At 42.5% G+C, this 18,857-nt stretch overlaps 3 protein-coding genes across 3 annotated transcripts; 1 reads left to right on the forward strand and 2 right to left on the reverse strand.

Annotated features, from left to right (window-relative positions):
* Positions 1-1,341: 1,341 nt before the first annotated feature.
* LOC109476702 lies at positions 1,342-2,286 on the forward strand. The gene has a single exon (XM_019777706.1). The coding sequence runs from the start codon at positions 1,342-1,344 to the stop codon at positions 2,284-2,286; it is 945 nt and encodes a 314-aa protein (XP_019633265.1).
* A 13,463-nt stretch (positions 2,287-15,749) lies between these two features.
* Positions 15,750-16,379, reverse strand: LOC109476703. Its single transcript, XM_019777707.1, has one exon. It carries the CDS (start codon positions 16,377-16,379, stop codon positions 15,750-15,752), a length of 630 nt encoding a protein of 209 aa, XP_019633266.1.
* Positions 16,380-17,298: 919 nt separating this feature from the next.
* LOC109476705 lies at positions 17,299-18,501 on the reverse strand. Its single transcript, XM_019777708.1, has 3 exons — positions 18,448-18,501; positions 18,046-18,155; positions 17,299-17,715 (listed from the first exon to the last, which is right to left on the reverse strand). Exons 1-3 carry the CDS (start codon positions 18,461-18,463, stop codon positions 17,383-17,385), a joined length of 459 nt encoding a protein of 152 aa, XP_019633267.1. The 5' UTR covers positions 18,464-18,501; the 3' UTR covers positions 17,299-17,382.
* Between the last annotated feature and the right edge of the window lie 356 nt (positions 18,502-18,857).

Consider the following 18,857-nt stretch of genomic DNA (forward strand, 5'->3'; position numbering starts at 1 on the left):
TTTTGATTCTTAGCTGGCTAAGACCATTACGGCCTTTGTAGTGAGGGTTGGAGTCAACCAAGGCATGTAGATTTTTTCTATAGTTCCGAATTGCGTGATTCGCGCATTCTACCTTTTTAACCCTTCTGCCATGTGGGACCTGTTCAATAATCTTAGTCATAGTGTTGGAATCACCATCCCCTACAAGGTACAGGTATCGCAGGCCGTGCATTGTCTCACTGCATGAGAATCCTTCTGCGATAATGTCAGCCTCCATAGCTCCAGATGAAGCTGTCCAGTTTTTAAAGCATGTGTGTTCTTTTGCGGGCTGCTTCGTACTCTCTGCCACGGCACAGATAGAACAGAACTTGTTCCTCAGGTGTCGACCTCTGTCCATTTCCCAACAAGAGTGATGAAGGAGGAGAGTCAGGGGGGTCTTGTTCTTCAGGTGTCCATCTCTGTCCATTTTCAAATGAAGACCACGAACCAGGAGAAGCCCTGGAAATGATAAGAACAAATTGTACTTAAGCTCCTGTACTGCAATGGAAATATTTGATCAAGAGGACGGTGGAAGTACATAAACTTGCCATGTACGTGTCACGTAGTAGACGGAGTAGATGAAGTAACGGTTAATTTAATATCTATATTTAATCAATATAATTTCATCACTGAGGACATGAGGACATTCAAGGTCATCCACCATTCAAGGACACTGTTTCCACTGTAAGGACATCTAAGGACAGTACAAGAATTTAAGGGTTAATGGGTGGAACACTGAGGTTACACGTATACTGAGGTTACGTAAGGTAGGACCGTAAAACATAACTAAATATGGTAATAGTCCCTTCTTCTAGGCCACATAACACAGATTTAGGGACAACTTCAAGTTCAGTAATAAGAAGTCCATTCATTTAAAAAGAAGTAAACAAGTCCCTTAATTTAGTTCAAGGTAAAACAGAGTTGTCATTAGGGAGATAGATGTTTCTTGAGTCAGTCTTCTCTTGAGCGGAGCGAGAGAGGCTCATACTTTGTGTAACTCCGTTGACTGGGAATAAAACCACACTAACAACTACAACTTTCCGACTAATCTTTTGTGGACGACGCTCAGAGACCACCGTACTAGAAGGGAGCATCGCCACATTTTGGTAGTACGGCTGGGGTGGAAGATCCAACATTACAACGGAGAAGGAGAGACTGACGGGGAGCTGGATACCAGAGCAGGTGGGTGGAACGACTAGTTGCTTCCACATGGCACACTGTTAGTAGAACCGGTCCCTTTTTTATGTAGAAGCTTTGTTAGCAAGGGTTGTTTAGCATTATCATCGAGTGTTGTCTAGTATCAGTGAATAGTGAAGTCTCAGTATGGCAGACCAGCAGCAGCCAGTGCCAGTCGTTTCGCCTTTCGACAGAAAAGTTGCCAGGTATTATGGTCCGTCTCGAAACCCAAAAGACATGACCGTGCGTGAGTTCATTGAAGAGATGAGAGCAGTGTTCAGGTTGTGTCGTGTCGATGATAATCTGAGAGGGGCACTGGTCATGCGCCAGCTTGGTGGAGTTGCAAAGAGGGAAATGATGCAACTAGATGCAGCAGTCAGAGACGATGTTGATCAGCTTTTTGCTCAGCTCTTGAACAGCTTTGACGATAAGACCAGTCATGGCGATTTCCTGAGTTACTTCTATGCCAGGGAACAGAAGCGGGGTGAGTCTATTAGGGATTTCGCTCTTGCTGTGCAGGAACTGCTCACCAAGGCAGCTGACAGAGCTCCGGCCGCAGCGCCCCTCGCTAACAGAGAGAACATGTTGAGGGATAGGTTGATTGATGGGTTAAGAGACGACGCTGTTAGGAGGCAACTTAAAAGAGAGATCAGGCTGAATCCGGCCATAACCTACATGCAAGCGAAGGAGGCTGCCATGCAGCTCACAGGGGAGTGGGAAGCAGGCAAGAAAGCCCTCCCCGAGGAAGGCACCGTCCGGCTCCAAGCCGCGAATGATCAGATTTGGGATGAAATGGGTGCCTCTTCAGGCCCCGCATCTAGGCTAGAGGACCTTTTGCTCAATGTGCAAAGGTCGTTAGACCAGCTGAGTGTTGAACACCAAAACCGGAACAGCAAGAAATCGGACAGTCGTCGTTGCTTCAACTGCCAAAAAGTTGGGCACATTGCCAAAGACTGTAGGGGGGCTCCTCAGAGTTCTACTTGGACCGGGAAGTGTTTCAGATGTGGCCGTAAGGGTCACACTTGGCGGAAATGTAAAGCCAAAGTGACAAGTCCGCAAGGTGTTTCCACCACGCCCCCGGCCCCAAACTAGACAGCTCCGTCGTCGATAGCGGCCCGGCGGCGGATAGGGTAGAGAAGGTGCTGCCTAGTGTTGTAACTATAAATAGTAGTAGAGCAAGTAGAGTAGAGTCTGTTAAGGTAGGAGAAGAGACGTTAGGGTCTTCCGATCACGTAACTGTTAAATTTGGAGGTGTAGATATCCCGTGTCTGTTAGATACTGGATCACAAGTTACCACTATACCCGAGTCATTGTTTCGAGAATATTTGGGAGAGAATAGCCCTTCACCCAAGGATTCAAACTCATGGATTAAACTAGTAGCAGCTAATGGTGAAGAGATACCACTTGTCGGTTACGTAGAGCTTGATGTGACAGTTTTCGGTCGGACCCTTCCCATGAGAGGGGTGATTATAACTAAGGACCAGGGGAAGCCTGTCCCTGCCATAGTGGGAATGAATGTGATTGGTCCATGCAGAGATACTTTATTCACTGAGTATGGTAAGCAATATCCAGATAAGGTTGAAGTAAGTCAAGACAGCAAGTGGCAGAAAGCTTTGAAAACCCATGAGCAGAACCTCAAGCTAGCGGATCCTTCGGGTAGAATGTGTTATGTCCGATCTCCATGTAGACATAAAGTAACTATTCCTGCTCGACATGAGATGGTGATTTATTGCAATGTTAGGGGAAGTAGAACACCGTACACAGCGCTGGTAGAGCCCACCTCTAGTCCAAACTTGAACTCTGCTTTGATAGTGGCACGATCTTATGTAACTGTTAGGCATGGAAAGGCTCCGGTGAGGATTGCAAACCTGTCCAAACAAGATGTTCAGATTTCATATAACACTATTTTAGCCGAGTTGAGTCTTGTTGAGTTTGTGCCACCCGTAGAGGATGAGATATGTATATAGAGAGAGGGTGTTGATACAGTTAAGGTTTGTTTCCAGCGTGTGGCGGGAAATGTGATTGACGGGACCAGTGACCCTGACCGGCCTGAGGTCTGGTTTCCAGACAAGCTTGACTTATCAGAAGCTAACCTTACTGAGAGTCAAACCCAGCAGCTTGGGGAAATGTTAGCAAAGCATAAGTCTGCCTTTTCTACGGGGAAGTTTGATATTGGTCACACTACCGTCCTTGAACATACCATCCCCACTGGTACAGCTAGTCCAATACGGGAGCCATACAGGAGAATACCTCCCACCTTGTATCAGGATGTTCGTGATCAGATCCTGAAGTTGAAGGACAGTGGTATAATCAGGGAAAGTACGTCACCATGGGGAGCAGGGTTAGTTTTGGTGAAGAAAAAGGATGGTTCTGTTCGTTTCTGTGTCGATTTTCGTCGCCTCAATGCAGTCACGCATAAACAAGCATTTCCCTTGCCACGAATTGAGGAATCTCTTGAAGCACTGGGGAACGCCAAGGTCTTTAGCTCTCTAGACCTGTCATCAGGGTTCTGGCAAGTTCCTGTCAAGGAAGAAGACAAGGAAAAGACAGCATTTGTGACTCCCTGGGGATCCTGGGAATGGGAAAGAATGCCCATGGGCCTTAGCGGGTCACCTTCGACCTTTCAGCGAGTTATGATGAAATGTTTGGGCGATCAAAACCTTAATTTCTTGCTGATCTATCAGGATGATATTCTTGTATACTCTGACTCATTTGAGAGTCATCTGAAAAGGCTAGAGTTCGTGCTGAAGAGGTTAGAGCACCATGGTCTGAAACTTAAGCCTTCCAAGTGTCGTATGTTCCAGAAGGAGGTGAAGTTCTTAGGTCATGTGGTAAGCGAGAAGGGTGTCGCAACTGACCCTGACAAAATTGATGTGGTGAAGAATTGGCCTGTTCCCCGCACAGTGAAACAGTTACGCTCATTCTTAGGGTTTTCTGGATATTATCGACTTCACAGAACAACGTGTGCAGTCCTTCATCGTCCAGTTGTTGCTTCTTTGCGATTGCGTTTAACACTTGTCGGATTGTGCGGATCTGCCTTTCCCACACCCCACCGAAGTGTGATCCTGTAGGTGGACTGAAATGCCAATCCACCTGTTTCTGCAACAGGTTTTCCCTAATCTTCTCCTTATTCCACTTCTCTAACTCCTTTCTGAGTTCTGTCTTGGCTCCCACCAAGTTGGTTCCATTGTCTAATCACATTGCCTTCACTTGGCCTCTTCTTGCAATGAACCTCCGCAAGGCATTGATGCAGCTATCCGTGTCTAGGGAGTCTGCTTTCTCCAAGTGAACTGCTCGTGTTGTAGTGTCAGCCGCCAGCCCGTCCACAAGCATCTGTATGCCCTCCCTATTACATGAGGTCTCCAAGCGGGATTGTATAGTTTGATCGGCCCACAAGCTGATCAAGCAGCGGATCTCTTCTTGGGTCCAGACCCTCCCCTGGCCTTCTGCCATCCCTCCGGACGTAAAGGATGACGAAAATTCGAGAAATACACGATATAAAATGGCGAAAATGGACACAATCGAATATGGCGCAAATCTACCAGAAAATGGACGCGCGGGGGCTTATTAGCATGTGATTAGCATATGACACGTGACCTGGTTTACCGTTTCAAGAAACCCTTTGTCTTTAGACCTAGCAAAAAGCGTTTCGGGCCCCCGCTGAAGGGTTCTGAAACGGTCGAAAACCACCTCTATCGGAAACGGTCCGCGAAAACCCATAATATACCGTTTTTTCCTCTTTAGACCGGGACCGGTTAACCGTTCTGAAACGTTTTCCCTGGCCAAAACCCCTTAATTAAGCGTTTCTAGTCTAAAGTGGGCCTTAGCTGTTGCAGTCTTGAATCTTGTAGGTCAGGGTCACCGTTCCATTCCCCCTTCATGGACTCTTGCAGGGCAGGCTTGATATCCGTTCCATCCACCTTGATCCAGAAATCTGCCTTTTGGGTTTGCAGCTGTTGCAGTCTTGAATCTTGTAGGTCAGGGTCACCGTTCCATTCCCCCTTCATGGACTCTTGCAGGGCAGGCTTGATATCCGTTCCATCCACCTTGATCCAGAAATCTGCCTTTTGGGTTTGCAGCTTTGAGGTCCTTGAGGGCTGACTCCTGTATAATCAAGGAATGGAATATGTTTCCTTAACAATCTATATGCTTCATATGACTTTGCCGATGTAAAATTTGCCAGGTAAATGAAATTTGAACTGTACAGAAGTTAAGAAAATTTAAGTGCACCCAAAAACATTTAATCAAATTTTATCATTATTAAATCAATATTAGCAGTAGACCAATGTAAATTATGCTGACATTTGTCATACAGAAATAGATATGGCATTGGTGATCAGCAGTCTCAGAGAAGTCTAATCCCACTCAACAGGTACACCTGGAAGGGGATCGCTGCACAGTGGGGCCCCGGAATCATGGCAGGTAGATACTTGTGGAAGCCCTCTAGGCTGTTACTCCCTCTCACTGTGGTGTAGTATGGGAGCTTCTGGCCATTCTTTGTAGCATACTTTTTAATGCTATACATTGGCATGTCTGGTGGATCCTGGATGCACTCAATGTGTTTTTGTTGTGACTCCCAGACCTTGTCGATTGTTTCAATGTCCTTGAATAGGTGTATTTGGTTGTCATCCAAGCCTGCAGGACCTTTCAGTGTGTTGATGGCAAAGTCCACTCTTGCAAATGTCTCTTGCGCACGAACTGTCACTTTCCTCACATAGTGTTTCTTTTGTGACGTATGACTCCAGTACGTAATCTGTAATAAATTATAGCACACACACACAAACGATATAGATGAGAATTATTTGACTTAAATTTGAGAAAAAACATGCCTTAAATTAAAACAGATAGCCTAGCGTACTCAAGGTGAAACGTCAGATAATTCTTTGACTATCTAATCGAGGTTTTAAAATAACTCACTTGGATGCCTGATGTTGCAGTACTTCCAGACTTGGCAATATCCTTCGTCACTGTTTGGCGGCTAAGAGCTGCAACATTCATTCTGGCCTAGAAATTTAAGAACAAAAAATACATTCTGAATAATGCATGTTATTGCAGGTCATGTCTATTTAAAGAACAATTTTTTCCAACTTTGTCACATTTCCAAAAAAAGGTCCAATGAAGAACACGTACCAACATGGGATCTTTACATTGGTCTGCAGGCAGTCCACTCCAGGCAGGACCCCGAAAAAGTCTGTTGTACCGAACTCCACCTCCATGATGTCCTGCCATCGTCGAAAGTCTTTTGGCATAGTGATCTACAAAATCACAGTCCAGAAACTGTTTAACCAATGTCCAATAAGAGATGGGAGATTTCATCTAACTAGTTGGGAGAAGAAAGACATCCCTCGGTCCAACGGGACACGGATGCCGTCCCAACGGGGACAGCTTAACATATACACAATGCAGTCAGTGTAAACTGTGCCTGTTGGCTTGAAAAGTATTTGTTAGTCCTCATGTCCAACTGGACATGGATGCAGCTGGGGTGCTGCTTAAGGGGAAAGACAGACATCCCTCGGTCCAACGGGACACGGAGGCAGCCCAAGTGGGTCCGAGTAACTGAGGATTGACTACATACCAGTTGTAAATACCTGCTGTACATTTGACAATGATTTGTACAGGTGAAGAATTCTATCTGGTACTGGACCAGACCAAAGGGCTTCCGGTTCAGGGGCATCAAGGGCTCATCTGTGCCTTGTCTGTTCTGCCCCACACACTGTGCAAACTTATATATCAAATTTGGTTTGCCAATTGTCTGTAGCCTGAGCATGGCATCCGAGGAAAGTGATCCGAGGTTAGTGGGATAAGTTGAGATGGATTTAGACAGCAACAGCCGGTGACCAAGTATTAAAGAGCTGTGAGAGAAAGGATTTCTGATGGTTTGGTGACAAAGACTGAACAGAATGAAGAGCGTTAGTTATCCGTGCTTCTGGAGGTTTGATTTTCTCAGTGACAACTGGTGTTTCTACCTGTGGAGGTGGTTGGGTTATTGATGGCAATGTGGTGAGTGTACTATCATTAGTACTGTTAGATGCATTGTTACTTTTGTTAGGAGGACACAACTTGGCAACACTCTTCTGAAGGTCAGGGGTGGGAGGAATAGCTGGTATGGGAGATGGCATGTTCTGATTAGTGCGGGGAGTGCTTGTTACATATGAGCTTGATAAGTATGAATCTACTGTGATCCCGAATGCCTTCTCTGCTGCAGATCTCCCCCTCCCCCTTTTCTTTTGGATATTCTGAACGGAGCTTGTTCACTACCTTTTGAACGCATGGATCTCGCTGAAAAGAAAACATTGGAAATATCCCATTATAAGCACATGGTTGAAACAAAATACTCGAAAGTTGTGCTGTTTTGATATATAAACTATGAAGCTAAGTAAAAGTGTACAATTGAAGAAACCATGTAAACAAATAAAAATCACAGCCTTCTTCTTGTAGTAGTATAATGCCAATTGTGATGTGAAATTGCATATAACATGGAATGGGAACATGGTATATACTGTAATGTATAATGTATTGTACTCCAGACAACTTTTTCACAAAATCATTCCATTAAACAGAACTATTGATGAAAGAGATAAGATGGATTATTATCAAGTGCCATATGATTTGAACATTACTAATCAATTACATTTGTTCAATAGAAATAGGAAAACATGCATGTAACATTGGTAAGAAAAGTACTAGCTATTGACAGCAGTTTTTACATATATGCTTCTATATATATAGGCTACATCATTGTGAAAACTAATCAGATATGATATAAGATGTATCAGCTTCAGTTGCCACATACTCCGCAGCTTTCTTCTAGAAATCTATGTCCTGGATTTGCGGTCAGTCATTGTTGGAAAGGTCAGGGTCACAGAGCTCTGCCGGCATTGAAACAAACTCAACAAGAGCTCTGGTCTCCTTCTCTGACCAGGCCCCACATCGGTGCTTGATGTCCTTCTCTTTGGGAGACAATAGCCTGTGCGCTGCACTTCTAGAAGCCCTTGGTGACAGGACAACAATCGACTTTTTAACCAGGCGACGAGCAGCACCAATTTAATTTCTTGGTTGACGGATTTTTCTAGAAAATAAATAAAAATAGGCCTAGGCATCCTATTATGGCCCAAAATGTAAACAATGAATTTTTAACTTTTAATGATACCATTGCATTGAAAGATGGAATAACTCTAACAACTAGGAAGAAAAGGACTGAGCATTTTGCAGTTGATTCTGAATTTTTGTTTTTATTTGCAAATAAAAAAAAAATGAAGCGGGCGAATCCGTTAACCAAGAAATTAAATTGGTGTGGCCTTATTCTTGGATAACTTTCTTATGATGTTTACCCATAATTGGCGTGTTACTAGTAAATTCAACTGGTGCAACCTGTGTGTTACCCGGACACAGGGTACATACTGAACTTGTGTAATACTATTTTTCGGGATATGTTGTAAAAACTAGATAATTAACAGTCAATCGCCAATAAGAATAACTTATAATTAAGAAGGAAAAGCCTACCAAAAAACTATAGATTTTTAAAAACAGCTTTATTAAATATAATATTTTACTTGCATGTTCATTTTTCTGTAATTTTGCCTTATAATCTAATCATCATCATCCTCCCCAACATAGATGATCCTGCCATCTTTTTCCTCGTCGTCTGAAGACGGAGCTGGGTCAGGGGCAGGCATGCTCCGTCGAACCCAGGACCGCTATTGACACTGCACTGTCCAATCCCATGGATCGCCGCAAACGTATCGCGATTTTCCATGTGCATCAGCTGAAAGAAATCAGGGAGAAAAGTAGATTAGTCATAATACTGAACATATTATAGCCTGCTCATCAGAACAACACCTGGTCTACCTTTAATCAAGCTTCCTTAGGACACACCAATTTAATTTGTTGGTTCTCGGATTTTTTCATGAAAAATGACAGGGCGGAAAAAGAAACATGCCCAAATGGTAAAGCTAAGGCTGGAAAAAGGGATTGAGAACAAAGCTATGACTATACATGCTAAAACATTGCTGTTTTATAGCCTATGTATCAAGGATCGATTGGTGTTATTGATTTCTAATTAACAACATGGCAATCGTACTGTTATTATACTTATGGTTATTGATGAGAGTTTGATGATGTGCACTTCTTAGCTGAAACGTGTAATGTGTCTGCTTGCTGTGCTTCTCCAAGAAACTTGTGAGCCGCTGGCTTTTAGCCACATCCTTTGAAGTCATTGTGATAGCATCTCTTGGCGTGATTTCCTCATCAATTGTACTCAATATGGACATTATAAACCCAGACCTCTGCTTTGAGTGAAACAAAGTGATACTAGTCATGATTTTCTTACCTCTGCGGCTTCTTTGCCCGTGTCCGCCTCTTTGTCCCTTCATCTTCGGTATCTGGTGCATCTGATTTCATAGAAAAGACAAACGTCATTGACACGGGCAAAAACGGTTAAGATACAACACTCAGCATCATCCATGGCTTTAATTCAATGCTAAATGTGTCTGTAATTGTTGAAGATCACGTGGCAATTTTGCCTTTAACAATAAATTAGATAACAGGAAAACTGTGTGGCAAAATCTACCTACATCCGTCAGACACATCGTCCTTCAGCTTCATGACTGCCTGCTCTATGCCAGCGAATGAAACCTGTGACAAAGTGAATGAATAAAAAAAACATTGCATTATGTTTATATCAAGTAAATTGCATCAAGGACCCACTTTATTTACTCTATCTATAATTTGTAATACATGCTGCTATCTGTTGATGTATGAAAAGCACAAACAGAACAAACAGGGTCCTGCACTGAATGTTGATTTTAAACAGATCGCGGCCATGTTCTTTATGCTGGATGGAAGGAGGCCTTCTAGGGCAGTGAAAACGCCTCGGCTTCTGAACAAAAGAACCCAGCTCAGAACTGAAATCGCTTCAACTTCAAAGGATTCAAATATTTTTCCATAAGGCCATGTTGATTTGATTATATGGATGACATCCTTCGGGAGCCCCAAAACTAATGCGCGCGTGCGAATAAAAAAAAAGTTTTGCAAAAAAAAAAGTTCTTTTCATTATGAAATCTACGTGGTCATGAGGGTTAAGCAAATGGCACAGAATATGGTTTGGCGAATAATCTAGTCTTCAAGTTCATTTCTTTACAATTTCGCCTTTTTTCGAATTCGTTTAATTTTGGCATTCTACGACATTGGTATAGTTTTTATTAATTAATTTTTTTTGTAACTTATTTTTTGCTCATTTTGCAACTGTTTTGTACGATTTACAGTATGGTTGAACATTTTTTTTTTTGGAAAACGGCCGAAAATTCATGCGCGCGCGGATGTCATCCATATAATCAAATCAACATGGCCTAAAATAATCATGACAGCCTTATGTCTCAAGCTACAATCCACATGGAACACATGGCAAGCCAGAACTGTCATTACTAGTATACTAGTACTTTATATTCTGGGTTACTTGTAAACCTAACTTTATTTTTATTTACATCGTAGTTCACCACAAAACATTAGGTCATCATGGGAGACACTTAAATGTTTTGGGTTGTACAGCCAGTGATGGCAGATGTTGGTTGACCTTGGACTTGAAAAGTTTAAGGTTGTACCCCTGTGGGACCCCTGTACACCATACTGATGTTATTTCTTCTTCATGTGTCTCATTTCAAAAGTGTCTTGAAGAGAAACTTGTCTTGGCAAGCTAAACTGTCCTAGATTAGGCTTCCATGTACACTGCACGGCTGCCGGGAAAAGACTTCAAGTCTGGTAGTGTATGCTATCGAATTTGTAAACAATGTCAGATTGCCTTATATGCTCTATGCAAAAAAGGGGGTAAGCTACATTTGTGATACTACATGTAGTTCTAGTAGTTTATATGACTTACTGCCAGCCCTGTACGTAGCGATGGCCGGAAGCCTGGGGTGAAGGCAGGGCTCTCCACCTTGATGTTTTGGGTGATCTGTCCTGCCACACGGGCATTGTTATGCGCAAGGTATTCCCTTGGCAGGTGCATGATGGCCTCCTTCAGTTCTGGAAGGCCACAGCCTTCACACCGGACATATGACTGCTGTATCTTCAGGAGCAGTATTTCTGCCAGTTGCTAAGTAGATAAAAATGGTGAGTTAGAAAAAAGGCATCTTACAGGAAAGGTGAATCAATCTCTTAGCTTAGAAATGTTAGTTATTCATTCATAGAGTATCATTTTCATTGTATTCATCACATTATCATTGTTGCCATACATTGTCCCACAATAAAGTCCATTCATTAATTCACAAATGATCTGAAGGGTACATCAATATAGAGATAGGTCATTTGTTCATTACATTCACCACGGAGGTTACGTTTTCAGTTTTATTTTCGTATTCTCTGCGTGTTTTGGGAAAGCATGATGAATCAAGAAGTTGTGCACGCATAATATGGCATGATGACAGGTGCTAAGAATGTTAAAGTCATGATCAAGTCAATAATGGACATCCTGGCAAATCTCCATAGCATCACAGGATCAGGAGTGCTTCTAGTTTTGTTATCTCATTCCCACAACAGGGTTTGGAATTTAGGTCCCCAAATTTAGGTCCCCAAGCAGCTTATGTACCACGGTGGCTGATTTTCTTCTGGGTTTCTGACTAATTAAACAACAAGAAGTCTTTATGCATAATAAATTACAGAAGCTTACTTCCACTTCCATCGGGGCGAACGTTACAATGTGGTGAAACCTGCTCCTGAACCCCGGGTTTAAGGCGAACACCTCCTTCTCGATGTGGTCTTGGTATCCAGCCAGGATGATGATTGGTGTGTTCTCTCGGGCTGTCAAAGAAAAGGAAATTTCACAAGGATCTGGTTACCATTTTTTAAAATTGTTTCTGGGTTTTCTTAAAGAGTAGTAGCATCTAACATACTAATAATACCACTCCTAACAATGGCATAACATCACTAAGAATACCACTCCAAACCTCACACAGCAAACCTGTCATAACTTCCACAAGCTAGCTTTTGAATTAAACAGCCTGATATACATGCATGTGAAGATCTTGACTATTACTGTAACATCTTCGCAAAAAATACACTATGACCTGTTCTACTTTCGACAAGCACACACTGCTGTTAGCAGATGATGCTGTGACAACTTGTTCATGTAGGATGGACTTCCATGTGACAAGGTTCATGTAGGATGAAATATATTTACATGTGTGTTTTTCACTTATCCGCAATATCAAGACCAGGAAAGATATTTCAAAATAATTCTTACGCTCATATGCACGATTCATGATAGCCTCCAGGGCTTTTTTGGCGTCGTTTCCACCAGACCCCAGCTGGTAGATTTCATCTACTAGTAGAACCCTCCCAGCTGCGTCATCAAGGATTTTCTTCATCGCCTGCTCCATTTCATTTACATACTCTGTGATGACATACATATAGATACCAATGTGTCAGATATGATATGATTTGATGCCATGCTGAGATGGTTTCATTGGACAAAGGGAATAATGTTGAGCAGATACAGTAATTTGTAGACCAATAGAAATTGTCTCAGTCACCATAAGGACCCGGTAAAGCCCCTAGGCCTGTCACACATTCACAAACTTCCCACGATTTTCCGGTCTAAGACTTAAACGTTGTTTTTACCACACTGTAAATGCTCTCTCACACCAGGTAAGAAACTTCTCCGACTGACAGACCAATATCGCTCTTCCACTCAGAGAGCAAAATTCTCTTCCACTTAGAGAACGTGGTGGTGGTAGGGGCTCGAAGTGGAAGAGAACTTTTTCTGTATGTGGGAGAGAACTTTTGTTGTATGTGTGGGAGAGAATTCCTCCTGAATGTCAGAGAGTATTTTGTATTTTACACACACTTTCAAGTTATGTGTGACTACAGTAAGTGAAGTATACGACTTTAAACAACTTAGTGTATGAGTATATATTTTCCGGTCTAAGACTTAACCCTCAACAGTACACCTTCCCGGACTGATTTATCTGTACACCTGGGGTCCGCGCGGACCCCAGAACAGTTTTTTGCTAATTTTTAGAAATTATCAACGTTCTACCAGCTCAATTGTTTTGCAAACTGATGTGGGAACCTCTGTGTCCACATTACATTTCTATTTTTTGGTGAAGAAAAGAAGACAAGAAGAAATACCCGATTTTTAAACCCATTTTACACTGAAGGGGCTTTTGAGGCCCAACTTTGATCTCAGATAGCGGCTAAACGGCTTGCGCTAGAAGTATCAAATTTGGAGACATTTCCTAAAATGTCTCTGGAAAAAAGATCATGTTAGTTTAATACTAGTAAGTTGATGTTTTTTTGTGTTGCCATGGCAACGGGTTTCTAGGAGGCTAGTTTTTTTTTAAAATAGAAGTAATTTTGGTTTAAACATAAAAATTTTCTGAGTTTTGTATTAAATTACACTTCTTTTCCAACATTAATAACATCTTACATAATTAAATATAAGTTAAATCATTTGATATGCATAGAATATGCTAATTTGATGACGTCATTGGTCAAAATCCAATATGGCGGACTATATTATTAGCTCTGACGTCATATGATGTCATAATTACACCAAAGTTATTAAAATTTAATTCTATTACTACACCATTCTCTGAAAACTTGGTAGACATACGATGAGTGCATAAAAACATGTAAAAACGGAAATAAGGTAATGTATAAGAACGCCAGTGTATCCATTATGATCGAAAGCCGGCTGGGGTCCGCGCGGACCCCAAAAGAAAATCAAATATAATTTTTTCAATAAATGGTAGAAACGGAGTTTTCTGCACTGTATTGAGAGACAACTTTGTGGGTGACAATTACCTAAAATTTCAGAAAAAAATCTTTAAAAACAAAAAAGATATTACAGAATATATAGTGCTGGGGTCCGCGCGGACCCCAGGTGTACTGTTTAGGGTTAAACGTTCTTTTTACCACACTGTAAATGCCCTGTCACACCAAGGAAGAAAGTTCTCCGACTGACAGACCACTATCGCTCTTCCACTCAGAGAGCAAAATTCTCTTCCACTTAGAGAACGTGGTGGTGGTAGAGGCTGGAAGTGGAAGAGAACTTTTCGCTGTATGTGGGAGAGAATTCCTCTTGAATGTCGGAGAGTATTTTTGTACTTTACACACACTGTCAAGTTATGTGTGACTACAGTAGGTGAAGTATACGCCTTTAAACAATTTAGTGTACGAGTATATATTCTACGGTCTAAGACATAAAAGTCCTGTTTTCATTATACACCAAGAAATTAAGTTCTCCGACTCACAGACAAGTATCGCTCTGTCACCCAGAGGACAAAACACTCTCCCACTTAGAGAATGGGTCGATAACGCCCCGAAGTGGAAGAGAACTTTTTGCTGTATGTGGGAGAGAACTTTTCGCCCTAAATGTGAGAATTTTTTTTCCAATGTCGAAGAGACGATCACTCTCTCACTCACAAGAGAAAAGCGGAAGGTGTCGCTGATAGTGGCTGGAAGTGGGAGAGAATTTCGAGTTTTGTACGTATGTGGAGGAGATTTTTTACATGTATGTCGGAGAGAATGACTGTCTGTAATAGACAACCTTTCTATCCTGCATGCAAAGTGTGCCTGCATGTCAAACAACTTTCTCTCACTGGCAGTCACTCTTGCCAAGTCAAATTTCGCTCGTAGGAACACTGGGAGAGTCAAGGAAATCTTGTGCTCTGTCTGTTTAATATACACAGACTGTACAGGGAATTTTCTTTGAGTGTCAGAGATAAACATCTCAGTTAAAGACAATCTATAAGTGTCTCTCTCTCTTTATATATGTAATATTATATACATACATATATCTATCGACGTACTATGGAATTAGAAATTGCAGCGGCCGCGGTGGTACGCTAGCTGGTCTCAGATATTAACGTAACGCACATAACTAGGGCCTGCAGCGATACAGCGGAGAATATTGTTTTTTCCTCAGCATAGACCACACTGTACGGTAATGATGATCCCGTTATTGTATGAGAATGACTTTCAACACTTGTGTCGAGAGATGTAGAGAAAAACCTGTGTGTTCGACCCTTGTCAATACTTAAAGTGGAAGAGAAAACAACTGTGTCTGAGAGACCCTTTCCAACACTTGTGTGGGAGACCCTATTCAACACTTGTGTGGGAGAGACAGAAAGCTGTGTGTGTGGGAGAGAGAAAACTGCTGTATGTGAGAGACCGTTTTCCCTCACTTGTGTGGGAGAGAGAAAGAGTTTGAGTGAGACCCTAATCCTTACTTAAGTGGGAGAGAATAATTGTTCTCTATATGTGTATAATTTTGCAACACTTGGCCCTCGATAGTCAACTTGGCCATTTCTCCACTCACTTGATAGAAGAATGTTGCTGCCTGTTCTCTTCCTTATCGCTTTGGCAGCTTCTACGGTTCTATGGTTTTCTCTGTTATGGTCATCACATAACTCTCTTCCTCTACAACATGGACCCTCTTCTTCTGTGGTTTTGCACTTCTTCTGCAAACCTTGGCGAAGTGGTTCTTCCCATGGCATGACAAGCACTCTGCTCCGTTGACGGGGCATGCTTCTTTTTTAGGTGCGTGCTTCTTCCCACAGTTATTTACAGTTGTTGCTCATTGGCTTCTCAGCTGTCATCTGTGTCGTCTTCTTTATCACGGCATGCACTGATACCGGTTCCATTGTTTGCAAGCTTCGCTGGGAGATTTCTGCTGCTCTGCACGTCTCTTCGCAGTTTGCAAGGGTCAGGTCTTTTATACGCAACAGTCTCTCCCTCACCTTGCCATCGGTGATGCCACAGAGAATTCTATCCCGAATCAGGGAATCTCTTATCTCTCCAAACCCACAATCTGTAGCCAAGTGCCTCAGCTCTGTGAGGTATTCATCAAACGTCTCACCTGCTTTCTGCGCTCTGGTGAAGAACTTATACCGTTCCACCGTTTGATTCTTCTTTGGACTACAGTAGGTGTCAAATGCATCTATCAAATCTTTGAGGGTTCTCTCTGCCTCTTCTTTCTCAAATGTCAGTGTTTCATACACTTCTCTACTTTCCTGACCAATGACGTACAGAAACATCTTCTTTCTCTTTTTCTGGTTATCTGCCTTGACTGTAAGGTCTAGGTATAGTTCTATCTCTTCCTTCCATCTGTGCCATGTAGAAGCCAAGTTCTTTGCTGTTAGATCTTGGAGACCTGGCGGTTTCAGGCCTGGTGAGCTGGCAGCCGCCATTGTTTACAAGCTGTCAAGCTGTCAGACTGACTGCTAAGTGGCCTTCTACTTAGTATCCTGAGCTTCTTGACAGTTCTGGGACAGGCCTAGGTTGCAGACTCCTCGGGGAGGACTGGCTAGACTAAGGAATGTGGTAGGAGCTCGCTACTCACAGTTCGATCTTCTTAGACTGACTTACTTGTTGCGCATGCGTGTTAGTCTATATGTTAATGCTCTTAACTGTTATCACATATTACAGACGGGACGTTCCTCACTTGGCAAACTGGTGCAGCTGTGCGCGGCTGGGAAGCTGGAGTCATACGGGGTGGAAAAAGGCATGATCGCCAGCGACTGGAGGGAGGCCTCTGCTAACAGGGGACCAGCATTGCGTCGTTATGGTAACGGTTATGATCGTGGCGTCACCCGGCCGCGGTCTTACAACTATGTCGGTGGTAGGCCAAAACTACAGCTGGCGGGACGTACGAAACCAGTTGGGAGCCCTCACCTGCTAGCACCAGGGAAGTCCCAGTGGCGCACCTTTGGTGGCGCCAAACCGGTGGACACAGCAGCGAGAGAGCGCATGATCGAGGAGAGGCGGTCACGACAATAGGCCGGGGAATGGAGGCAGCCGTACAGATTCGTGGTGACGCATCGGGCGGGAAAGGCCAGTGCCAACGCCGACGCTCTGTCCATGGCCTAAGACAATAAGATACTATGCTCTTTGCTCAATAGGACTCTTTAAGGTTACGTGATCACGTATGAACATAGGCGTTTTACGGTTGTTAGAAAATGTTTCTGCATGTCAAGTTGTCGTTTGTACTAATGTTTATGTAGTGCTAATTCATTCATAGAAGTTGTTTAGCCGTTGTCAAAGGTTAAGTAGATGGAACGCCTGGTAGTCAACCTGTTCCTACGGAAGACACAATCATAAAATTTTCATGAATCAAAAATAAATCAGACTTCCTTTTTAACTATGCAAATGACATCCTAACTAGGGATAAGTAAGTCTCTTATTGGTGAATCTTCATTTAGCAATCCATGTATCCTCCTCTGACAAGATAGGCTTTTTAGACTTGGAAGTGGAAGGAGGGCCAGGTACCCTCTTTATTGACTGTCTTTTTGCCTGTTCACTTTGGATAGCAGTTTCATACTTTTGGTCTAGCTCTCTTTTGTATTTTGTCAATGTGTCTGACTGCCAAGGAATGGCCTTGGTCAGAAAGATTTTCTCTCCATTGTCATCAGTATCTGACTCGTCTGATGACATGAACTCCTTCGTCAGTATGCGCTGCAGCTTCAGCTTGAGCTGCTTATTGTATGATTTCTTCGCCTTTAAGGCTTTCAGGCGATGGTCCAGTTTCTGTTGGCCAAAATAATTATAGATCATTTAATACATCACAAAACCTCGACATTATACTCTTGTTGCTTCTCGGAATCGCTACTCCTATTTTTCCATTTTGAAAAAAAATTTCCTGCCTAAGCAACTTCAACGATCCACCTTCCTCCCCCCGCAATTTTAAACTTCTTTTCGTATTTTCATCAGTGACACTCACTGTTATTGGTGGCCTTTGGTACCAATGGTACAGGTTTCCACTTTTATCTCTTCCTTCTTCTATTTAGATAGATTTTACACGCACTGCCAGTGTCCATACAAAAAAATGCCATTCCCAAAATTCAATAAGGCACATACCGTAGCTATCCTTGTGTTCCGGACACACTGCTTGCGGTGCTTGTTGGTCTTGCCCGTTTGTTCCCTCATCTCGCCCCGCCTCTTACTATCGAAGTAAGTGTCGACAGTAGCTGTGTTGCACAAATAGCAAAAATGATGATTTGGGGCTTTCTCATGTTTCAACAAAATTAAATTTCACATTGTTTTAAGGGAACTAGTTGTTTGTCTAATTGATCAGCTAAAATGTGCATTTTTCAAGTAATTAAGCCAGTTCCTTTGTCTTAAAGTACTTACTGTACTGTACAAATCAGAATATACTTCCTAACTTAGCAACTTTCAGGGTCAAAGATATAGGATGGTCACATGAAAACACAGTGTTAATCTGTAGAAAACTAGCTATATAATCTTAAAGTTTCATTGCACCTTTGACGATGTCCATTTTGTCTGCATAGCCAGGCAGGAGTCCCTGAACATATCCCAGGACAGCCTTGGTTGTCTCATTTGGGGCTAAGGTGGCCCTGCAAAAGTTTTCATTGTTTAACTGTTACATGTCACGTATAATGGCATGTTATGTGGGTAGGTAGTGACCCTGCGGCTTTATCTGGTACTGCAATTAAACTTCTGGTGTTGATATCTTGAGTCTGAACATGCTAAGGTCGTGATTTTTGAGCAGGAGGTAGCTCTTGTTTAATACTGTAATCAGGAAGACAACATTTTTTCTTAGGCCTAATGTAGAAGAAGTTACTTTATTTTACTTGTACTGTTTATTCAAGATATTATCAATCTATATACAGATCATACTGTCATCAACCAGAACCCTTGCATCAACCAGA

The sequence above is a fragment of the Branchiostoma belcheri genome, unplaced genomic scaffold (genome assembly GCF_001625305.1).
Source record: "Branchiostoma belcheri isolate BF01 breed outbred unplaced genomic scaffold, Haploidv18h27 scaffold39, whole genome shotgun sequence".
Classification (NCBI taxonomy): Eukaryota; Metazoa; Chordata; class Leptocardii; order Amphioxiformes; family Branchiostomatidae; genus Branchiostoma; species Branchiostoma belcheri.

What these genes read in the sequence shown, in the direction of transcription:
- LOC109476702 (XM_019777706.1), top strand. Translation starts at nt 1,342, where the DNA reads ATGGCAGACCAGCAGCAGCCAGTGCCAGTCGTTTCGCCTTTCGACAGA.
- LOC109476703 (XM_019777707.1), bottom strand. Translation starts at nt 16,379, where the DNA reads ATGGCGGCTGCCAGCTCACCAGGCCTGAAACCGCCAGGTCTCCAAGAT.
- LOC109476705 (XM_019777708.1), bottom strand. An exon ending in GGAACACAAGGATAGCTACG is followed by an intron (nt 17,716 to 18,045) that starts GTATGTGCCTTA and finishes TTTGGCCAACAG; the next exon opens with AAACTGGACCATCGCCTGAA.